At 43.3% G+C, this 20,921-nt stretch overlaps 2 protein-coding genes across 2 annotated transcripts; both read left to right on the top strand.

The window, feature by feature from the left end:
* The first annotated feature begins 665 nt into the window (after positions 1–665).
* LOC119004931 (kazal-type serine protease inhibitor domain-containing protein 1-like) lies at positions 666–2,809 on the top strand. The gene is made up of 5 exons (XM_037072264.1): positions 666–671; positions 753–1,143; positions 1,290–1,450; positions 2,333–2,480; positions 2,577–2,809. Exons 1-5 carry the CDS (start codon positions 666–668, stop codon positions 2,663–2,665), a joined length of 795 nt encoding a protein of 264 aa, XP_036928159.1. The 3' UTR covers positions 2,666–2,809.
* A 14,141-nt stretch (positions 2,810–16,950) lies between these two features.
* On the top strand, positions 16,951–20,039 carry insm1b (insulinoma-associated 1b). Its single transcript, XM_037125114.1, has one exon. It carries the CDS (start codon positions 17,288–17,290, stop codon positions 18,797–18,799), a length of 1,512 nt encoding a protein of 503 aa, XP_036981009.1. The 5' UTR covers positions 16,951–17,287; the 3' UTR covers positions 18,800–20,039.
* Positions 20,040–20,921: the final 882 nt, after the last annotated feature.

The following is a 20,921-nucleotide window of genomic DNA, read 5'->3' as shown; positions in this document are numbered from 1 at the left end:
TTTAAATTATTTCCTTCCTCTCCCACACACAATACACACATCATCATGAAATCATCAGGAATTTCACGCTACTCCACCAGATGGAGAGCTACTGAAACAGAAATGCATTTTCTTTTATTTTCAGATCCTTGTATGTTAAAGAATACTTGTTGAATATACACTGGGATATTAATGTTCATATGAACAGTTGTTGGTTTCCCTTGCGATTCTATGATGTGCAGATTTTGCAGGATTCTTTGATATCCTGTGCCATTTCTGAAGCCTGTTTGCCATTCCTGCCCTGCCCAGAGACACTGGCACATGAAGAAAGGCAGCAGAATTGGGAGGAAAGAAAGATGAGACGCTGCTGGATACCTTAGAGATGAAGGGAGATGAGAGAAGTTTTGCCCACTTCATTCTCTGCAAATGTCGTCTCTTTGTTAGAAAGGACTTGGAGCTGATGAAGAAATCTCAAGAGGGGAAGCAAAATGGCAAAATAATCCAGCAGGGGTACATGGTAATAATAACGAAAAACCAATCTGACCGCTCTGAAGAGGACAGAGGAAAGGAGACAGGAGGAAACATTTCAAACTCAGAGGAGGAACAGCATGTGACTTTTTGACTGTCAGAGAACAGCAGACAACCAGGACTACATCAGGAATTTTTATTTCTGACTTTGTACACTGATGCAGGTCAGCAGCATGACTCAGCTTTGCCTGTGTGTCTGTATATTCAGTGTATGGCTCTACGCTTCCCTTGGGTTGCCACCCCAGCATCGTGGTTGGTTGCGGCTGTGGGAAGAAGGCGAGGGCTGTAGGGAGTGCATCCAGCGCCTCTGCCCCCCAGTCCCTGGCGAGTGCCCGGCAGGTCGGGTGCAGGACCACTGTGGATGCTGTGAACAGTGTGCTAATGTGGAGGGGCAGCAGTGTGACCCAGATGGAGCACAGAAGTTCTATGGCAATTGTGGAGAGGGCCTGATCTGTCAGAGGAAAATGCCAAAGGGGGGACACAAGGCAGCGCCGGAGCCTACATGTGTTTGTCAGGAAAAGGGTCCTGTATGCGGCTCAGATGGGTGGACCTACCAAAATGTTTGCCAGATGAGAGAGGCTGGCAGCCGCAGCAACACAACCATCAAACTCACTGGAAGAGGACCTTGCAACTCTGGTTACTGCTCTCCTTTATTACAGATAATCAGCCTAGGAACATTCATGTTTTGAAGCTTTCAGTGCTTGTGTATCGTTGTCTTGATAGGGAATATTTTTAGGGGTACTGGTATTGAACCTTGGGGTGCTCCTTTTCTTTTGCTGCAGCTCCCCGCATCGTTCAAGTTCCTAGAAACCTGTCCAACTACACCGGGAATGACATCGTGTTTAGCTGTGAGGCCTCCGCCTACCCTCTTCCAAACCTCAGCTGGAGGAAGACAGGAAGTGACAACTTCCTGCCAGGAGATGATCCTCACATCTCTGTCCAGGTTTGATATGAGCCTAGTTATTATGCATGATTGAAATTTGCATTAATAGTGTATGGTTTTGATTAAACTGTGTCGTTTTGTGTCAGTTCGTTTTTCTGGATTTTGTAGGGCTCTTGTCCAAGTTAGCTCAATAAATAGAGACGTTTAGGATTAAAGCAACATTCACATGATTTTACACATCAAATTCAGTTACTTCTTATCATGAGGAGTACTTCTAAGCCTGTGAAAACTGTATAACATCCTTTGTAGCTGTGAGTGAGCTTTCCAAAGTGAAAGAAACGCCCTCGTGATTTCATAAAAGACAATACTAAGTTGCATTATGGGAAATGTTGGATTCAGTGTTTTTAGAGCTGCACACAAGCAACTAAAAATCACTCAGTCAAGTCTGACCATTCTGTCTTTTGTGAGAACACCAACTTTGTAGAAGTGTAAAACTAAATCACTGGAGTGATTTCAGATGGTGGACATTATAGATGAGAATCACAAGGGATTCTGTGTTAGGAATGACTGAACAAGCATTCAAAAGGTAAAATAGAATCACACAAAGTGATTCCTCTTCAAAATTTGTTTTCACAACAGAGATGAAACAGGGGTAAACAAAAAGGAAATGAGTCTCCTTTTAAACACCCACACAGCAATGTGTTCTTGTGCCATCATTCACTTGTAGACAGTCACGCACTTGCTAATTGCTAAACTGGCAAAAAACAAAACAGTTCAAGATTGTATTCCTCAATGGACTATATCACGGAAGACAGGGTGTCAATACTGGTGCTAGTGTATCATCAATAATGTAATGATTTATGGTGCTAAATTGACTTCTCATACATCCTATACACATTTCTTACCTTATATGCTGAGGTTTAATCTAGCCTTTATTTTCAGTCTCGAGGCGGTCCCCAGCGCTTCACTGTCTCCACCTGGCTTCAGATACAGGGCCTCCACGTCTCTGACACAGGGATCTACTCTTGCATCTCCCACAATTCCTTTGGAGAAACATCTGCATCAGCACAGCTCATAGTGTTGACACAGGGTGAGTCTTTGGGCACCCGCTCATCTCAGTCAACAGCTGAAGTTGCAGAGCGACACTGTGTATTCTCACACAGAACGTTTCTTATCTGTTCTCCAGTGGAGACGGAAGGCCTTGCTGAGCAGAAAACGGAGCGCTTTGATCATCTGGAAGACGGCAGTGATGGACAGCTGGCATCTGGAGATTAGCTTGGATTCATTTAAGTCAGTTTATAAGACCAGACAACAAGGAAGGAAAAATATGTTTATACTAACATAAGGGATCAGCTTACATTTTTTACACTGCAACAGTTGTAAACTCTTCATTATAATTAAACATTATATGCTTTTAATTACCTTCTTACTGTATCATGGCACACAGATAAATCACTCTTGTTAATGACTAAATTTGTATAATCATATTAACTGAATCATAACAATAACTCCTTGGACATTGGTATATTCCTCCTCTTGGCCATGGCTGCTAATTGCAAACTATAAAGCCATCAAAAGAGCAATAACAAGGGAAGCTGTTGACTGATCTTTACAACAGTTCATTGAAATAAACGCCACAAATTATAATTAGAAACACACACACACGAGTCACCCCTAAAGTAAAGAGATCAAGCCCACCCTCCTGCTCTCATCACTCCATCCAGAAAACACAGACTACTGTACATTTGTTCACTGACTGATGGATGGAGCAGAGGAGGGTGTGACCATCCGCAGGGTCCCCGTCTGATTCTCTTCATCTCTCTCCACCTGAGTGCCAGTTAATCCTCCCCTCATCCCCCGACTCCCAGCTGGATACACCAGCTCCTTCTGAATGGCAAGCTGCATTAACAGCGAGGAACTTTCCCCTGCTGTCTGTTAGTCAAAGCTGATTGGAGATTACGGGCCTGCGGCGAAAAACACAGCCCTCCATCTCATCCCAAATCACTTTCCACCCCTTTCTCTCCCTTATCTCTCCTTCTTCTCTTCATTTCTTTATCTTCTTAATCCCGGCCCTCCTCCTTTTTCAATGTCATCAACTTTCGCTCGCCACTACACTCTTTGCCCCTATTCAGTGTTCCTTTTTTGACAGCTGAACGACAAGAAAGATGAAGAGGAGGAAGAAGGGGAGAGAGAGAGAGAGAGAGAGAGAGAGAGAGAGAGAGAGAGAGAGAGAGAGAGAGAGAGAGAGAGAGAGAGAGAGAGAGAGAGAGAAAAGCTTCCCCCTCCTGAGTGGAGCCAGAATGATGTCATGGGGGCATTTGTCCTCCTGGTGTGGAGGCTTCCCTTCCCCTGCTAATTACCTTGTACAAACTCGAATCTGATATGGCGGATATGAGGCCCAAATACAATTATTGTGGGCTAACAAAGAGATATTGAGATTCAGGGAATGAGGGAGAGACTGCGAGTGAGATAGAAGGAAAGGCACACGCACTGCCATGCACGCACACACACACACACACACACATGCAGCAACCATACGCGCGCGCACACACGCTCACATACCCACCCACACACACACAAACACAGTCACTTGTCCTTCCCCTCCATTCCCTCAGATAGGCTAATGTTATTACTGGGGTAATTATCCTCATTAGTGCCAGCAGCTGTAGAGAGCCCATTGCTTGCTGTTCTAACTCCATTCCGAACCTTTCTGTCTTCACTTCCCTCTTTGTGTTCCCTAGATCTCATTTAGAGACTTTGTCTCCATCCTTTGCATGCTAAGTGGATGCTGTTGTAAAAATAGCGCCCCATCAAATATCTAATAAGCCAGAGTTGCCCCTGTTTCAAACCGAGAGTCCATTTGTGGATGAAGGCTATATTGCTCCACAGAAAGCTACATTAGAACGGTGAAAAGTGAGCAAAACTAGGAGGACAGTTAGAAAATGGTTCAAGTGCACAATATCTATGAAATAGTCAAATTAACAACAGATAAGTTGTTATTTTGTTGCGAATTATGACTATCTGTTTTTCTTTCTTCCATATTCTGGCATTATGAGTGAAACTACTGAGCACAAGATGGCACTGTTTGGTCAAATAGCCACTGCTCTCCAGTGACTGCGCTTTCACTTTGACAGCTACATCTTTGAACGCCGCACTCTCATTTCTCTTATTTACATCCCTCACAAAAAAAGCTAATCTCCACAAAAGAAAATGAGCTGTCATTGTGCTCCCTTGCTTGGGATGAGGAGTTGAGGATAATGGTGTTTGCATAACTGAAGGCATTGCCCATTTATTTGCTTCATGTTTATATGAAAGCATCCTGAAGACGACTCCCTACATGCTCTCTAACTTAATGCCCTCTCTGCATCTTTACACACAAATTATGAGATCAAGAGCTGAAACAGGGCAGCTTTACACACAGTATCCCCTCCGCTCTGTGAGATTGCCTTTTGTTTTATTGCCAGGGGCTGCTGCGGACAGTAGGTAACCTGTATGCAGCTAAGCCCCACATCAGGCGCTAAATGTCATGCATAGCCTGTTTTTATTGGCTGATATAGCCTGTTGTGCCCTTCTCCTTTTCCTGGAAGCCATTGTTAAAGAGCTGGTTGTTAATGCTGCTGGCCAGATGGGCTCCTTCTCCCCGCAGCTCTGACTGAGGGTGTTTACCATGCACTGGGCTGTGGATAACAGGTGAGACTGCTGCTGGCTTGTCAACCAATCCGAGAGCAGCAGATGTCTGGCCTCTGCCTGTAAACCTTTATTTGGCATTTGGAGCCTTGTGGGAGTGGGTTTGATAATAAATTAATCAAGGTGAATTCTAGTTTATATGTTTTTTTTTTCTTTCTTTCTTTTTTTTTTTTTTACACAAAGCTTTAATATGAATTGTCCCCACACATATCCTCTCAATACCCACTACTGTCAAACCTCCCTGAACCCCACATACAGAATGTCTTTTTAGTTAAATAAAGCCTCTTTTTTGTGTATCTAAAAATTCAAATGCCAAACTGCCCAGCTATTCAATGTTCCCTTCATAAAGTTCAGCCATCATTTCCCTCGTCCCTTGTGTGACAAAATGTTTCCAGCATTAGTTGGGCAAACACTGAAAATTCCTTTCCTTTTCAAATGCAGGCCAGCTTGCATTACTGCAATTATCATGGCAACAGCAGAGGTAAGGCCAGGCCTGGGATTGTTGAGGTCTTTTAAAGCTTTGAATCAATCTGCCTTAATGGATGACCCAGACTCTAGCATGCATGTATGGATTAGTTTGACTGGAGCACCTGTCCCTGTTCTGTCAACAACAGATCAGGTTACTGCCTACACATCCACCTGGCTGACACAACTTCCTGTGATTGACAATATGCCGGCCTTTAGTCACTGCACACCCTCACAATAGTGATGCTGCATGTAGAATTCATGACAGGCTTTATTTGGTATGATTTAAATATAATAAATAAAAATAATAATAATAACTATATATTGTAACAGCCCTTGTTGTGAAGAAATCCACCATTACACATCATATTTCCACATAATTCCACATATAACCAATCTTCTAATTTTAAGATCTGGCCTGAAGGAAGCCTCGAAGGTTGATCATGGAGTTAAGCTGCCCGAGCAGCCCACTGATGCGAGGCTGAGTCCAGGCTTAACATCCTTCCAAGGACAGCCTGCACACCGAACCGGGTAGTGTACTCTCTCTGAACTTTGCTCCTGAGTATTGAGATTTAAAGATTACATTATTTTCTAACTATAAGCCATTACCCTCTGATTTCCAGTCAGATATCGTTTATTATTCATAACTGAAGTCGTGTGATTTTTAGAGGAGAACTGGGAAATTAGAGCAGCTGACAGGAAATCAAGCACATCTTCTTCACACTAGACAAGTTTTGATTCTCCTAATCAGGGCCGACATCTCCTCTGAGTTTCCCCGGAGCACAATACGGGGGGAATCCCCTCAGATTCATGCTATCTTCATTCAGAATTAAAAAGTAAAGGAAGCTGATCAGAGCATCCAGCCAACTCCATTGTACGCTCATGTGTAACCATTAACTGATGTTCAAACAAACGTGCGCCTCCTGGAGCTAAACCTCTGATGCAAAGCTCCATTTGAGATATTAGCATCATTCATATTTCAGTCAGGATTATCTACTCATTTCAACCAGCTGGCATTTAGCCACTCTATATGGCACAGCCACTCTGTATTCACTGTTATGTCCATTATCCCCTGATGATGAAACGATTAGTTAGCGACCGTTATGCTAACCACAAAGCTGGACGGGTGATGGATGGGCTAAGTGATAGACTCAGGCGGTTCGTTGGGGGGCTTTGTCCTGGATCTCTGACACCTTCTATCTTGTGATCAATGCAACTCCCCCATTTCCTCCATCCAACACCCCAGTTACCCCCACCAGCTGCCTCTGACCCCTCTTCAGAGCCCTGCCTCTGCTTGCCATGTGCTGGGTGTCAAAGGGTTCCCACCTATCGCTCATCAGAATGGAACCCCACCAACTCCTGCCCCACACACTAAATCACAATCAATCGCTTGGGAGACAGAGATGGATTGGGACATCCACGACCCTGTACCTTTCATGGAGGCCCCCACCCATCCAAAGGGCTGCTGTCACTGACAAATAATGGAGGAGATTCTAGGAGGAGTGAGCAGGTCAAGTCTGCCGCCCCTTGGAAGGAAGTTATCACAATGCGATGGAGGAAAATTCTTTTCTCTTTAGGAACAACAGTCACAATGTCTAACAGCATGTCTGACAGACGGACGCGTGGTAGAGAAAGGTTTGCTTTAATGCAAAAAAAAGGGAAAAAAAAGTACAATTTGCCTTATGGAGCATCTCTGTGTTGTCTTCTGCCGCTCATCAAACGTTTAGAGTGATCCGTCCCATAAATGAAACCTCTTGCCACAAAATAGATCTGTCCAGAAAATAGAACTTCTTATGTTTATGGTCGACTGGAATGGAGAGCCATTTCGCAGAGCTTTGCCAAGGCTTTGTGATAATCTAATTTTGGCTAACCCAAGATGACAGCACTCTTTTTTTATTAGGACATCTCTGCACTTCAACCAGTCTGCTTCTTTAGCATGAGCGTTTCAATTTTAGCTACGTGCATGAATCAGATGATGGCCGACGTGTCAGCTAGATGTCCATCAAATATCATTCCGTAGCAAACTAACTGTCGGCTAGCCAACCCTATAATGTTAACCGTCAACTGAAGCTCCTTTTGACATTAACTTAAATAAACCAGGTGGGTCACCATGCAGTTTAAAACAGAAAGTGTAGTCAATTAGAAACAGCTCTGTGATGAATGCCTTCTCTCAGTTTTTATGAAATCTATTTTAATAAAAAAAAAGTAGCCTAGCTAAGCTCAGCTAGATGTCACTTTCCATAAATCTTGACCCAGTTATTTAAGATAATCCACAGACCTTGTTGTAAGCCATTTCATGAGAGACCTGTCGTATTTCTAGACCACATTGTGTTAACGCTCAGAAGGAAGTGTGCGTCTACCAACGGACGAGAGGCTTGTGCTTGTCAACGTGTGATATGTAATCATCGCACTCTTTTCGGTGTAAAATTAAATAACCTCTCGTCCATGTACTCTTGCAGTTGCACGCTTCTTTCTGCACAGTGATACAGATGGAAAATGTTTCCCACATGAAACTCACAAGAAGGTTTGTTGATTATTTTGAGTAACTAGGTCATAATTTCTGCAAAAAACACAATGGTGTTGAGTTTTTCAAATGTAGTTTCTTTTATCCTTACTTTCTTTTTTTCTTTCTTTGTGGGGAAACTGTTTAAGAATTAAATTATAATTCATATTTAACCTCAGTGAACTAGGGCTATTTGCTAAGTGTTTAGGGATGCCATAAGACCCATAATATAGGCCCTACATATTCAGTATGGAGCCACTTGGAGACACAGGAGGAAAAAACATCTGTTACACCCTGATACATGTATAGTGACCTTCTGCACATTTGATTGTATTTATTTATGCACTATACGCTGTCTTACTTCCAACGCCTTACTGCTTTCCTTCTTTCTCCGCTCTCGAAATGATACATTCTTGACATTGTGCCTCACATCATCATGTGTATTTGAAGAGTTGCTGTCTAGTGCTTCCTGATTTACTTCACAACAGTCTAAGTGATTGCATCATTCACATGAGCATTGACAACAAATATCATTCAGACATGTAAAAGTCTCCACGATGCCATAACACGATGATTGGGAGTGAAAGATCTTATTCTGCATTCACTGCAAAGGGCTCAAGGAGGATCATTCACATGTAGATGTGTCCTTCTGGAAGTGCCTCAGCTATACAATTTCCATTTAGATAAGGTGTATACACAAATAAAGAAAGGACATTGGGTTCTTCATTTGATTAACTAATCATAGTCTTTGTAATTCCACTCGGAGACCTTGAAGGGCAGTACCGGGCTGTGCGCCCTGATTAGACTATGCATGATTGCTGCTGCTGTGGCACAAATCAGTTCAAGTAACTCCATACACTACACAGTGGCTGTGATTAAACAGACGACTGAGACGTGGAGAGTTCTGTCTGTTTAATCCTTATTCCCATTGTCTAAATAGATAGCCGCAGTATAGTCCCTGATCAACAATAACTGAACACCGCAAGAATTGGAGCGAGAGGTGATTAGGGTCTTTAAAGCTCCCTGGAGTATGGATGCAGGTTGTTTGTGATTAGCCCGAATTTAAACGGACATTTTGTTCTTAATGCCTTTTGCTGGAGCAGGGAATTCATTATCTGATTCTTAAGCCGAGAGAGGGGAAAAAAAAAAAAAAAGATACACACACAGCCCCAGGACAGAGGTAATATCTTTGAGTAAGCACGGGGGAATCTACATTTGTGGCACAAAACAAGTGAGGAAGCTTCCGGTTCGCACCATGTTGACAACCCAAACAAAACACTCCTCAACCTCACGACTCAAGCGTCGAAGTGCTTTAACCCTCTTCCCACTTCTGTGGCAGCCCTCTTCATGCCATGCAGTGGTGTCTGTGTATCATCTGAGGGCTGTATAGAAACTCTACAGCTCCTCTCCATGACTGATCTCTTTTGATAGAGCTCATTATGCAAACTGCTCCCAACTCCCACCGCATAATTAGTGCTTAATTAATTTGAGTGAAATCTTTCATCTGTCTATGTCCGGCCAGCTCCTTCCTTCCATTTACAACATGATATTAATTTCAGAGGGGGGGGAATGGTAGCCCAGCTGATGAAAAGGCTGATATAATTAATCAAGTACTGTATCTTTTTCCTTCATTTTTTGCAGGAATAATAATAAGTGTGATGAGCAGAGTCTGATTAACCCCATTATGCTCCCTAATTAGGGTGATCATTTAATAATCAAGCAAGCAGCACAATTACAAATGAATGCAAATTATGCCATTTAATGAAGAGTGTGTAAATTCTACGAATCCTTAGTTTGGAAAATATGGCATTCCAAAGTAAAAGGTCAACAAAAGGTTTTTCTCTCAATGTACATATGTTAACGATGTACTTAGATACTTGACACGCGCATTTTTCATATTTTTCTCTGACTCTGACTGATCCCTGTGGAAAACAGCCATCAGCAGGCAGACATGAATGAGCATAAAACAGGTTTGCCACACGCTGAAGGGACTCCACAGTAATCTCTCGACATTTAACAAATAGTTCAACATTTTGGGAAGCATGCTTAGTCCCCTTCTTGCTGAGAGTTAAATGAGCAAAACGATAGGACTCTCCTGTCTGTGTGGTAAATATTTAGCCTAGCTGGAGCCAGCAGCTGGTTAGCTTAGCTTAGCATATATACTGGAAGCAGGGGAAAACAGCTAGCCTACCTCTGTAAACACAACCACACTTTCCTTTCACTAAAAACTAGCTAATTAAGACATAACATTTAGTTGTTTAATTTTTAGAGGTGCTGGTAGGGGTATATTTCTTAGCTTTGGACAGAGCCAGCTATTGGTTCCAGTCTTTGTGCTAAGCTAAAGCTAAGTTCCTGCAATAGCTACAGACATGAATGTAATGCCTTAAAGGTGCACTATGTAAGGATTCTAGTTGAAAACATTCAAAACTAAACTAAATTATAGACCCAATGTTTAGAATAACAGTTTTGACCTAAAGGTACCTACATATTGTGCTGCACAGGTATCTACTGATATCTACTCTAGTCCCATACGGCTCTAAAGCTCCTTTGCTAGCAGTGTGAAGACAAACACTGTCACGGTGCTTCGAGCTCCCAGTCTGGACTGCTAGCTGCACAGCTAACTGAGATAACAAGCTTACATTAGCTACAATTAGCAGAAGTTAGCTGTTATTCTGGTGATATGCTGCCCTTTATCTGTTTTAAGCAGGACTTCAATAGGACTCCTTAGTCCTTCTTAGTCAATACGTTATAAGGGCCTAATAAGATGCTTATTAATAATACTGTGTCTTAATAAGACTATGTAAGTGTTGATAATAGCATCATATATGTTTATGCACGTTTACTTTGACTCTTTTTGCACCTACCAGATTTCAGGCGAGCACAGTGCCTTATCAAGATTATAAATAACCCTTAATACCTATTCACTGGCACTCATTAGAGGACAAAAACATAAGGTGTTACCAAATGAAGAACTATCATTTTCATTTTCAAACCAAAATAAAACATTAGTAACATTTGAAAATTCAAGAAAATATCAAGAATGTAGAATGCGTGTGCAAATCTTTGGCTGTCATTTCAAAGCAAGAATAAAACTGTGCATGTTCATTTCGTTTGCTCTCATCACTCAGGCACTTAAAGCCACTGATAAATAGGCATTAACTTTTATTTCCCAGTGGCCCTGTGCATGCTTTATAGAGCCCTGGGCACTAAAAGGCAGCTGCCACTGTAAACCCGAGCTCAGAAATTCAGTACCATGGACAGCAACCAGTCTTCCCTGGAGAGATAACTTCTATGGACCTTCCACATTTAGAGCTATTGTTTAACATACAACACTGTGAGCATTAATTCAAGAAATGGGACAGTTATGTAGTTAACGGAGATTTCTAGATGAGTCTTAATGCATTAATAAGTGAGATAAGCTGACTAACAGTTCAGGGCTATGAAGGAGCAACCAATGTGTAGCTCCATGTGTCAATAGATAAAGGATATGGCCCATTAGGTCTGCCAGAGGCCATCTATCATGCTCCTAGATGATACAGCTGCTGTCTACACTCTCATCAAGATAATGGTGACCTCATATATGGAGTCTATGAGCAATGGCCTTGATTTCATTTTTCTTACATGGAGTCATTATCAATATCATTACAATCTGCAGTCGGCCGGGGAGCCACAGAGAGTGGACCGTTTTTGTTGTGTACTTGCATGAGGCATGCATTACCTGCTAAGCTTAATGCCTGTCAGTAAGCTGGCTTCTCGTGCTGCAGCGTGTGTGCCTCCTCCACTTCTTTGTATCTGCGAGATGTGTACGTGTGTGTATGTGTGTGTGTGTGTGTGTGTGTGTGTGTCTACATGAATGTACCTCAATTTACTCCTCTTCACCCCCATAGTGCAGCTGTGCCTCAGAGGACTCTTGTGAAGTAATTGAATGAGCCGGGGCAGAGGGAAACCTGTGGCAGCGAATGTGGAGCCCGCTGGCCTTATTATCTGTAATACGGCAGGCGCTCTGCCTGCACTTTCTCATCCGCTCATGAATACAGAAATGAATGTGGCGTACGTCAGAGGTGAACGCAGAGGGGGGAACGGGGCCAGAGCTGTTTTAATCAGCTCCCAGATAGAACAATCACTTTATCCACCTCCAGAGCTCAGAGGTGAATTAGTGTTTAACATTCCAGGGCATGCTTTCTGACAGGGGACTCCACCTCAAACAGCCAATGGACTGCAGAGATTATTGAGAGACACTCTGATGTTTTTGATGAGTAAATTAGAGCTAAACATGCCCCTGGGACTGCAAGCGAGTGATATGCAGGAAGACCTCGTTTTTTAATAAGAGGCTCTGTATGAGGAAAAGAAAAGAAAGCTGGTGTTGTCCCTTTGAAGCCCTTTGTTCATACGTCTGTAGACACACATTAGATATCACCAAACAAAGCATCTAAGGGTTTTCCCTCATACTTACTTTAAAGTGGATATAAAATAATCCCACTCTAAAGATGCACTGTGGGATAAAATATATATAATAGTCAAAGAACCTTTTCAGAAATAACCTGAAAGCCCACAAACATCTGTCCTTGTCCTCAAAGAGTCATCAGCATCACTGTCAAAAGTACAGATGACATCAGGGACATTCCACGTCAACACCGAGGTCCATTAGTATTAAGCTTAGAGCCGTACCACTTTGCAGCGCTTTTCACAGTAGCCTGGTCTCGTGGGCATCCTTCTAAAGTACACTTTAAAGTCTAGACAGTGACCTCCGTGTTGCTCTCATGGCCAAACAGGCAATTTCCTCATTGATCTTCTGGATACTACAGTCTGACTTTTTCCCCAGAAACCCCTCACTATAGTCACTCTTTACAAGTGCAGGTTGACTTGCTGTTTCTAAGTGACATGCTGGCTTCCCTGAGATTGCCTACAGATGGTTCTCCAGTTCTTCAATGAGAAATCAGTCACTGGGAATCAACAGGTACAATTATTATTTCAATAAAGAGCAGAAAACGCCTTGATTCCATAAACTCTCATCAGGGTAGAGTCCTGTAACTGCACTGAAACTTCTCCTTTCTTTGGAAATGACAGGGAAATGTATTTAAACATAATTTTCCATGTATGTACATTAAAGCAAATGTATCAGGACATCCTGCTGGCTGTGTAAACTGGTCAAAGCCAATTAACATGTTCATTAGTAACAACCCTTGTCCTAAAAACAGCAAAATCTAGCATCAGAGGCGGTTTGTTCATAAAAAAAAACAGCATCAACAACAACAACAGGTATATTATAGTTAAAGGTGCACTATGTAGTTTTGGGGAAGACATTTTTATCAGAAGACAAAGATCTACATTGACTGATTTGTTTTATGCCTCAACACACAAAATAATAAAAAAGCCTCGTTTTCATGACTTGATAAACTGAATAAACAAACTCATCAAAATTTCAGATCTGTTGGACTTTGTTTATATTTGGCGGACCCTGCCAGTGTACTAGGCACCTTCCTTTCCTCTGAGAACAACTTATCCATTCAGCTATGGAAACAATAAAGTGTGGATTTCTTCACCAAAACTACATAATATCCCTTTAACCACAGTGGAGAAAACTAAGTAATATGAGCACATGCATATTAATTCAGAAATAAGTGTATACACATTTATAAACAGATAGAAAACAATTGATGAATAAGGAAGGACTGAACTGTATATAAATACATATATAAATATATGTATATAAATATACATATATGAATGGAACTATATTTAAAAAACAATCACTTCATTAAACTCTGGCACTTTTGTTCTACCACGTCATTGTTCTCTTGGCGGTGACTGCCTGCTCTCAGTTTCGGGGACAAAGGCTAAAGCCGAGGCTGTGCTGTGTCCACCGCCAGCCTGATTAAATCTGGGTCCCTCGCTGGCTCTCTCCATGGTGCTGAAAGAGCCCTCTATCAGATTACAAGCAGCCAGAATAGGACCTCAGCTAATCCATTACAATAATTGATTGACAATGCATTGAAGGTGGCCATGTTGTGGGCACCAATTACAGTCATGTCCTATTGCACTTTCAAATTGGCTTGGGTTTAGGGGAAGCACACAGAGCCAATCATTCATGTGGGGAGTACAGGTTTTCTGTACATGCGTAGTGAGAATAAGGGTAATCTAATCTCTGTTAAAACAACCACGCTGGTCCGCGGCTCCCTTGGCATCTCAGTAAATGTTTGACAAGAAGCATCATGGTGAGATGCCTGCGAACAGATTTGAGTGCGGCGCTTTGGGCACTGGAGGTAAACTGTCTGTCGGTTCTCAGCATTAATTCTTCATCCTGTAGGTGGTGCAATGAAGTAAGAACTAAGCTTGAGGGCCAGAAGCTCATAAATGTGTTCATTCTCAACTCAAACTTTAAGATTAACAGTTGAGTCATGAACAGTCCGGCCTACAACAGCCGGAGTTCATTACAGAGCGGCGCTATGAAGTTTTGGAGAAGAAATTAAAACTCTATGTCTCAAATTTTAACATTTACACCACTAATAAGGTAATAATACAAACTCAGATTTTTTTTTCTCCATGACATCATGAACAAGCTGTTCTCAGAAGAAAAAAACTTCCCCAGATACTGTTTGAATCTAGAAAGGTGGCAGGGTCCGCCAAATATAGTCAAAGTAAAACAGGAGGAAATTGTGTTGTGCTGTAAATTCAGTTTGTTTCATGACAAAACAAAACAAGTTTGTTTTCAGCGGTTTGTATAGGCATGAACAGTCTCTTCTGATCAAAATTGCTTCCGCAAAGCACCTTTAAAGTGACTATCTGCAAATAAAAACATAGAAATAACATAATTAAGCCCTATTGTCAAGAAACAGGATTCGAAAAACATTTTTAAAAACGTGACTCATTCATACATTTTCAGCTTTCATCTTACATTCTGAGTAACTGCATTGACAGCGTCGCCTAAACGCAAGAGTTAAAAAGAGAGCAGCATTTAAAGTCCTATAGCATGTGCCGGGGCTGAGCAGGGTGTAGCTGCGCCGGCTGCAGCTGTATGCTAATTAGGCGCCTATGCTTCCCGTCCGCCAGGGCAGCACGCGCCGCTGATCAAACACGCGCATGCGTCGGCGCAGCCACGGAGCCGAGCACGCCGGCCCACGCGCCCCACAGACACGATCACGGGGGGAAAAAAGAGGAACTCGTTAAAATGCCATCAAAGCGTGTCGTCCCAACAAACCACGACTAATAGTCAACAAGTAACAGGGCCGGGGCGAGTTTTCACAACAGCTGTCGTTTAGACCCGCACTTAAGCGCGTCACCAACGAGGATTAGGTGACGTTCAGGGTCCCAAACTTTACAGGAGGAGTGTGATTATCTGTGAACGCTAAAAATCTGAGTCACTGAATAAAAGTGTGGAAAAGTTTCAGCCTATTTATCAACATCCTTTTAACGAATCTGTTTAAAAGTTTCATCACAGGTGTCATTTGACCCGAAGATAACGGTGTGCTCTCAGGCAGGTGAGAAGGAACGGTGACACAGGGGCCTATTGAAAGGGAAGGCGCAGGCCTGCGGCTCAGCGCCGATTGTGTAATTATTTGACTTGGTCATACTGCAGCTTTATGCAAATGAGAGGGACAATGTACGACGATGGAGATTAATTCCTCCCTGGTCTGCCGACTGAAAGGAAGAAGAATGCGCTCTCTGCCAAGTGGCGCACTGCAGCCTACATTTAGCCATTAAAACGGAAAAAGGGGACACACACACAAAAAATATATGAAGTATGCGCGAAAAACCATAGGGGAGCTGAGGAAGAATATAGGCCACGTGAATTAGTCGTAAAAAGTTGTTTTTGTTATGCAGATAGGAGGCTTTAAATTATTTGTTTTTCTTTTCGTTTAATAAATTATGAATGTATAACGAATGGTGCGACATACTTTACCTGTTTAAAAACTTTAAAGTTGAAGCTTTCACGCTCCTTCAAGCAGAAAAGGCCACAAAAGCTACAATTGCCATCCTGAGGACAGCACATATCTGTACAAACAACACTTCCAGACTGTCTCCAGTAACAGCAGCAGCTTCTCTGGATATCTGTGCAGCGTCTCTCTCTCTCTCTCTCTCTCTCTCTCTTTTTTTCTCTACACCACAAGCCTCGGCTGCGGCCTTCTTTGTCTGGAGCACTGATTCCGCCCAGCACGCGTCTAGCTGTGGGCCAGATTGGCCGTGAGTCCCGTTTCACAGTTAAGAGGTCAATTTGCCTTTCAAACGAAAAAAAAAAAAAAAAAAGAAAGAAAGAAAAAAAAAACACAGGGATATCCAAGCACGGGCAGACGTGGCTATTGTGCACAAAGACCAGAGGGCCTTCTTATTACTTATGTATGCAGCGAGATGTCTGATTTATATGTCGAGTTAAACTACCGAGACAGACACGTGCCCTAAAATAAAGAAACGCTCCCTCTGTGGTGTTTATTTAGGACATAATAAAATAAAGGTCTGTGTAAAAAAAAAAGCGCCTTATTTGGTTTATTGGGGGGTTTAAGTAACGTGCGTAAAGGTCGTGCGTAAAAGAGGCTGGAGCATGGACAAAGAAAATAAATGAACCCTGTGGAGAGAAACCAAAATAATAACCTGATCGCTGAATTGAAGGAGTCTTTTTGAAAAAACAAAACAAAACAAAAAAAATTGTGTCACGGCAGAAATGGAAAGTCGAAGAGCTCTTCGGGCTGGATTTAACCAAGCTCGTCTCAACCTCCGTCTCAATTCTAAATTGTGATGATTGTGGCAGTGATGGACATTTCCTTTTGGCAGCTCCGGGGCCCCCCAAAGGAGAGCCCACAAAGCCGTGGCACGTGTGCAGTTGTATAGGGGCCCATCAGACCGTAAAAAGAGGAGGGTCCCGGCGTGTGCCTCTGTCGGGGAGGGGCTGAGCGCACACATTAATGTAATAAACCGCCAGTACATCTGCTAAGCTATCTGCACATCCTCCAACGAAATCCACCAAGCCCGGGCTCTGAGCCCTCCCACAATCAAATCCACTGGGATCTTGGTTGCATCCGATTGGTCGGGGATGCTGCAACTGGGGGGGGGCGAGAACAATAGCATCATTCCGGCATAAAAAGAGTGGAGCTATGCCTTGGAGACGAAAACATTTCAGCAACAGAAGGATCGATATACTGGGGAGATAAAGTCCCACAAGCTTCTAGTGTTGCCATATTTTTAACAAACCTGGATACTCGAGACTTCGCCCGCCTCCCCGAAGTGCCTTTCCGCTGTTACTCGCCAAGATGCCCAAAGGATTCCTGGTAAAAAGAAACAAGAAATCTGCACATGTTTCCTACAGGACTCGGTCTGACGATGATGACCTCCACGAGCCGCCCACCCCAGCTGCCTTTCCGTATCAGGCGGACCCCTCCCCGCCGCTGTCCGTGGCGTCCAGTCCGGACCGCGCCGCAGCGTCGCCGGATTTCAGAGCAGCTGAGGCGCCGGTGCCAAGACTGGAGAAGCCGGCGCAGTTCGGCAACCCAGAGGCGGTGTGCCAAGCCCTCTACAGCCCCACCCGGCCCATCAGCAAGGAGCACGACAGGGAATATTTCGAGAGAAGTTTCAATTTAGGCTCGCCCATTTCTGCCGAGTCATTCCCGACACCTGCCTCCCTCTCCGGCCTGGACCATCTCATGTACGCCCCGGTCGACCTGAAAATCGGCACCAGCAACAGCAGCCGCAGCGGCACCACCACCAGCAGCCTCCCGGCACCGAGCAACCGGGCCGGTACCAAAAGACCCGCAGCTGACGGCGCAGAGCGCAAGCCCAAACCCGCCTCCAAGAAACCCAAAGCCATTAGAAAACTCAACTTCGAGGACGAGGTGACGACTTCTCCCGTGCTCGGTCTCAAAATCAAAGAGGGGCCGGTGGAGATGAAGCCGCGGGCCCAGTCCGCTGGAGGGAACAAGCCTTTGGGGGAGTTTGTGTGTCAGCTGTGCAAGGAGGCGTACGCGGATCCCTTCTCCCTGGCTCAGCACAAGTGCTCCCGCATCGTCAGGGTCGAGTACCGGTGTCCCGAGTGCGACAAGATGTTCAGCTGCCCCGCCAACCTCGCCTCTCACCGCCGCTGGCACAAGCCGCGGACCACCGGCGTACCCGCGATGTCACCGGCGCCGGGCATCAAACCCGAAATGGCCAAAATGCCACCCCTGGGTGTCAAGTCGGTGTCCGACGAAGCCAAAGACATGAGTGACAGAGACACCCCGAGTCCAGGTCTGTCCGAGTCGGGCTCTGAAGATGGCTCATACGACTGCCAGTTCTGCGGGAAGAGGTTCAAGCGGCAGGCATACCTAAGAAAACACATCATGGGACACCAGGCCTTGCAAAAGAAGGTGCTGGAGGAGCACGGGTTTCAAACCAGCGACCGCGCCGCAGAGCGAGCTCCGGTCTCATCCTCTTCAGCACCACTACCACCACCACCATCCTCATCATCATCATCATCATCATCATCATCAACAACATCATCATCATCCTCATCCTCATCCTCATCCTCAGAGGAAGCCTCAAACCAAAGCCCTCTCAATCTGAGCCCGGTGGACTGCCTGCTGTGCCCGGTGTGCGGGGAGAGTTTCACCAGCAGGGCCGGCCAGGAGAGACACCTGCGCCTCATGCACTCCTCCCAGATCTACCCGTGCAAATACTGCCCCGCCACCCTGTACAGCTCGCCGGGGCTCACCAGGCACATAAACAAGTGCCACCCCTCGGAGAACAGGCAGGTGATCCTGCTCCAGATGCCCGTGCGCCCCGCCTGCTGAAAGACAACGCAAAACTCGTGCCTTTAAAGAAAAAAAAAAGAAGAAGAAAAGAAAGAACGAAAGAAAAGAAGAGAGAAACAAAAAGAAGTGGCTTTGGGGTAAAAAAACAAAAACAAACAAAAAACAAACAAACAAAAAAACAAACAAAACAAAATAAAAAAAAAGTTGTCATGCTCACTGCCATAACTTTAGGCCAATGAAAGGCAGGGCGGTTTGATGTTTCAGTGGTGTTTAATGAGGTGTCTTTTCCATGCCAATCAGTGATTGTTGAATGCTTCTCTCTATATTTGAATTGCATATAGGCCTATTTTGAGATTTTCTCGTCTCAAACTAGTTTATCAAGTTGAAAAAAAAAAGAAAAAGAAATACAAAGCGTTAGTTTGACTGTTAAAGGGTATTTTTCTAGCACAGCACACGTGTTCAATGATAGCTTCTAGACCTAAGAAATGTCTTAAAGATTCTCAGAAATCCTTTTCTCCGATCAGAGCCTCCTTTTTTTTCCCAATTCACCGACCGTGATTGCTCTATCACTGTAGCTTTACGCTAGTTTGTGAATGACAGGAACTTATCAACTTTGTATTGGCAGGGGGAGAAGAAGAAAAAAAGAAAAGAGTGAGTGAAGCATTCCCTGTGTAGTAGAACCACAAATGCCTTTAGTATAAGAATAAGCCTAGTCCGACATAGACTACATACACATCCAAATCCCGCTGTACAACTGCCTTAAAAGAAGTCAACATAGACTGTTTTGATTTAAGATGCTGGCACATATTTTATTATCATTATTATTATTATTGTTGTTATTATTATTGAAGATTGTTGCAATATTTTTCATCATGTTTATTTATTTATTTATTCTGATTATTTTATGTAACTTATTGTTGTGTTTGTTGTGATTTTTTCCTGTGAATCGTTCTGGCAGTTTACATGTCGTATAGCCAAAATGTTTTTTTTTTTGTTTGTTTTTTTGTTTGTTTTTTTTGTTTGTTATTTTTGTTTGAATCTGTCAAATTGACTGTATGAGTTGTGATAATTGTCGTGGGTCGGGTTTTAATCTTCAGTCTCCACAGCTCTTGTAAAGGAAACAAAAAAAAAAGAAAGACAAAAAGAAACGTAAAGCTCTTACCTTAGATGCAATCTTTTTTAAGGACAAGTTATTTTTCTTAAATGTTGGCTTTTATAGCGCTTTGATTGTATGTGTATATCGTTGTTGTCTATCGAAATAAAAATATTTTCAAAAGGACTTCGTGTGTCTGGAGGTTTGCTTCCCTTTTTTTCAGAAGCAGAGGAGTGAAAACTGATGAAAGTTTCTTCATGAAAAATCACCACATTTCTAAAGGGAGTTTTGTATTGTGGGACATATGTAAGTTCAGAAAGCATTGTTGATCTCAGTCTTGATTATCCAAGATTTTTTTTTTTTTGTGGTAATTTGTTCTCTTTGAGGAAGTCATTGGCTGATATTAAATAATAAGTACACGCCAAGAGGACATTTACCTGAATACATGCAGGGGAGATGTACTTTAAAATATATGATTTGGCCTCATAAGATGTTTCTAAGGCCCTTCTGATTTTACAGTTTTTTTTTTAGAACTCAGAGTGAAACATTTATGCCACCATGTGCATAAATCAAAACCTCAAAAGATTCTTCAGCTTACTTTACGTTCTTCCAAAAATCTTTACATTTCACTCGAGTTTATTCGATAAGTAGGCAGTTGTATATATTTAGGCGCTTATTTCATGAAAAAAATGAAATAAAAATCGGAGCAAGTCTGTGTCTATACCACATCGAGATTTCCAAAGGAGAAAGAGCAGTTTAAAGTAAATGTACTGAAGGTCAGGTGAGTTTAGAGAAGCGCTCTGAAGTGCGCTCTGCGGGCCTCCCGATGTTAATCAAATGTGACGCCATGAAAGTTTTGACAAAGTCCGCCTTCAGACGCCGGTGCCTTCACTCCTCACCCTCCAAAACGGAGCGAACTTCTTCCACAGCAGGAAACAGGAACCTCAGATGCACCCTCGGGCGCGTCCCTCCCCCCGTTCATCAGGCCGATTCGCAGTAAATCATCGCTGCAGTGGCTCAATAGACGCCGTTGCGCTGCCATAGAGAAGCACTTAGGGCCTAATCATA

This window comes from Acanthopagrus latus, chromosome 16, assembly GCF_904848185.1.
Source record: "Acanthopagrus latus isolate v.2019 chromosome 16, fAcaLat1.1, whole genome shotgun sequence".
NCBI lineage: Eukaryota > Metazoa > Chordata > Actinopteri > Spariformes > Sparidae > Acanthopagrus > Acanthopagrus latus.
This window is presented reverse-complemented; position numbering and strand designations above follow the sequence as displayed.

Bases quoted from the DNA above. Each gene is read 5' to 3' on its own strand.
- LOC119004931 (XM_037072264.1), top strand. The intron at 1,144-1,289 runs GTTACTGCTCTC...CTTTTGCTGCAG, and splicing joins AAGAGGACCTTGCAACTCTG to CTCCCCGCATCGTTCAAGTT. The intron at 2,481-2,576 runs GTGAGTCTTTGG...TCTGTTCTCCAG, and splicing joins GCTCATAGTGTTGACACAGG to TGGAGACGGAAGGCCTTGCT.
- insm1b (XM_037125114.1), top strand. From the start codon at position 17,288: ATGCCCAAAGGATTCCTGGTAAAAAGAAACAAGAAATCTGCACATGTT.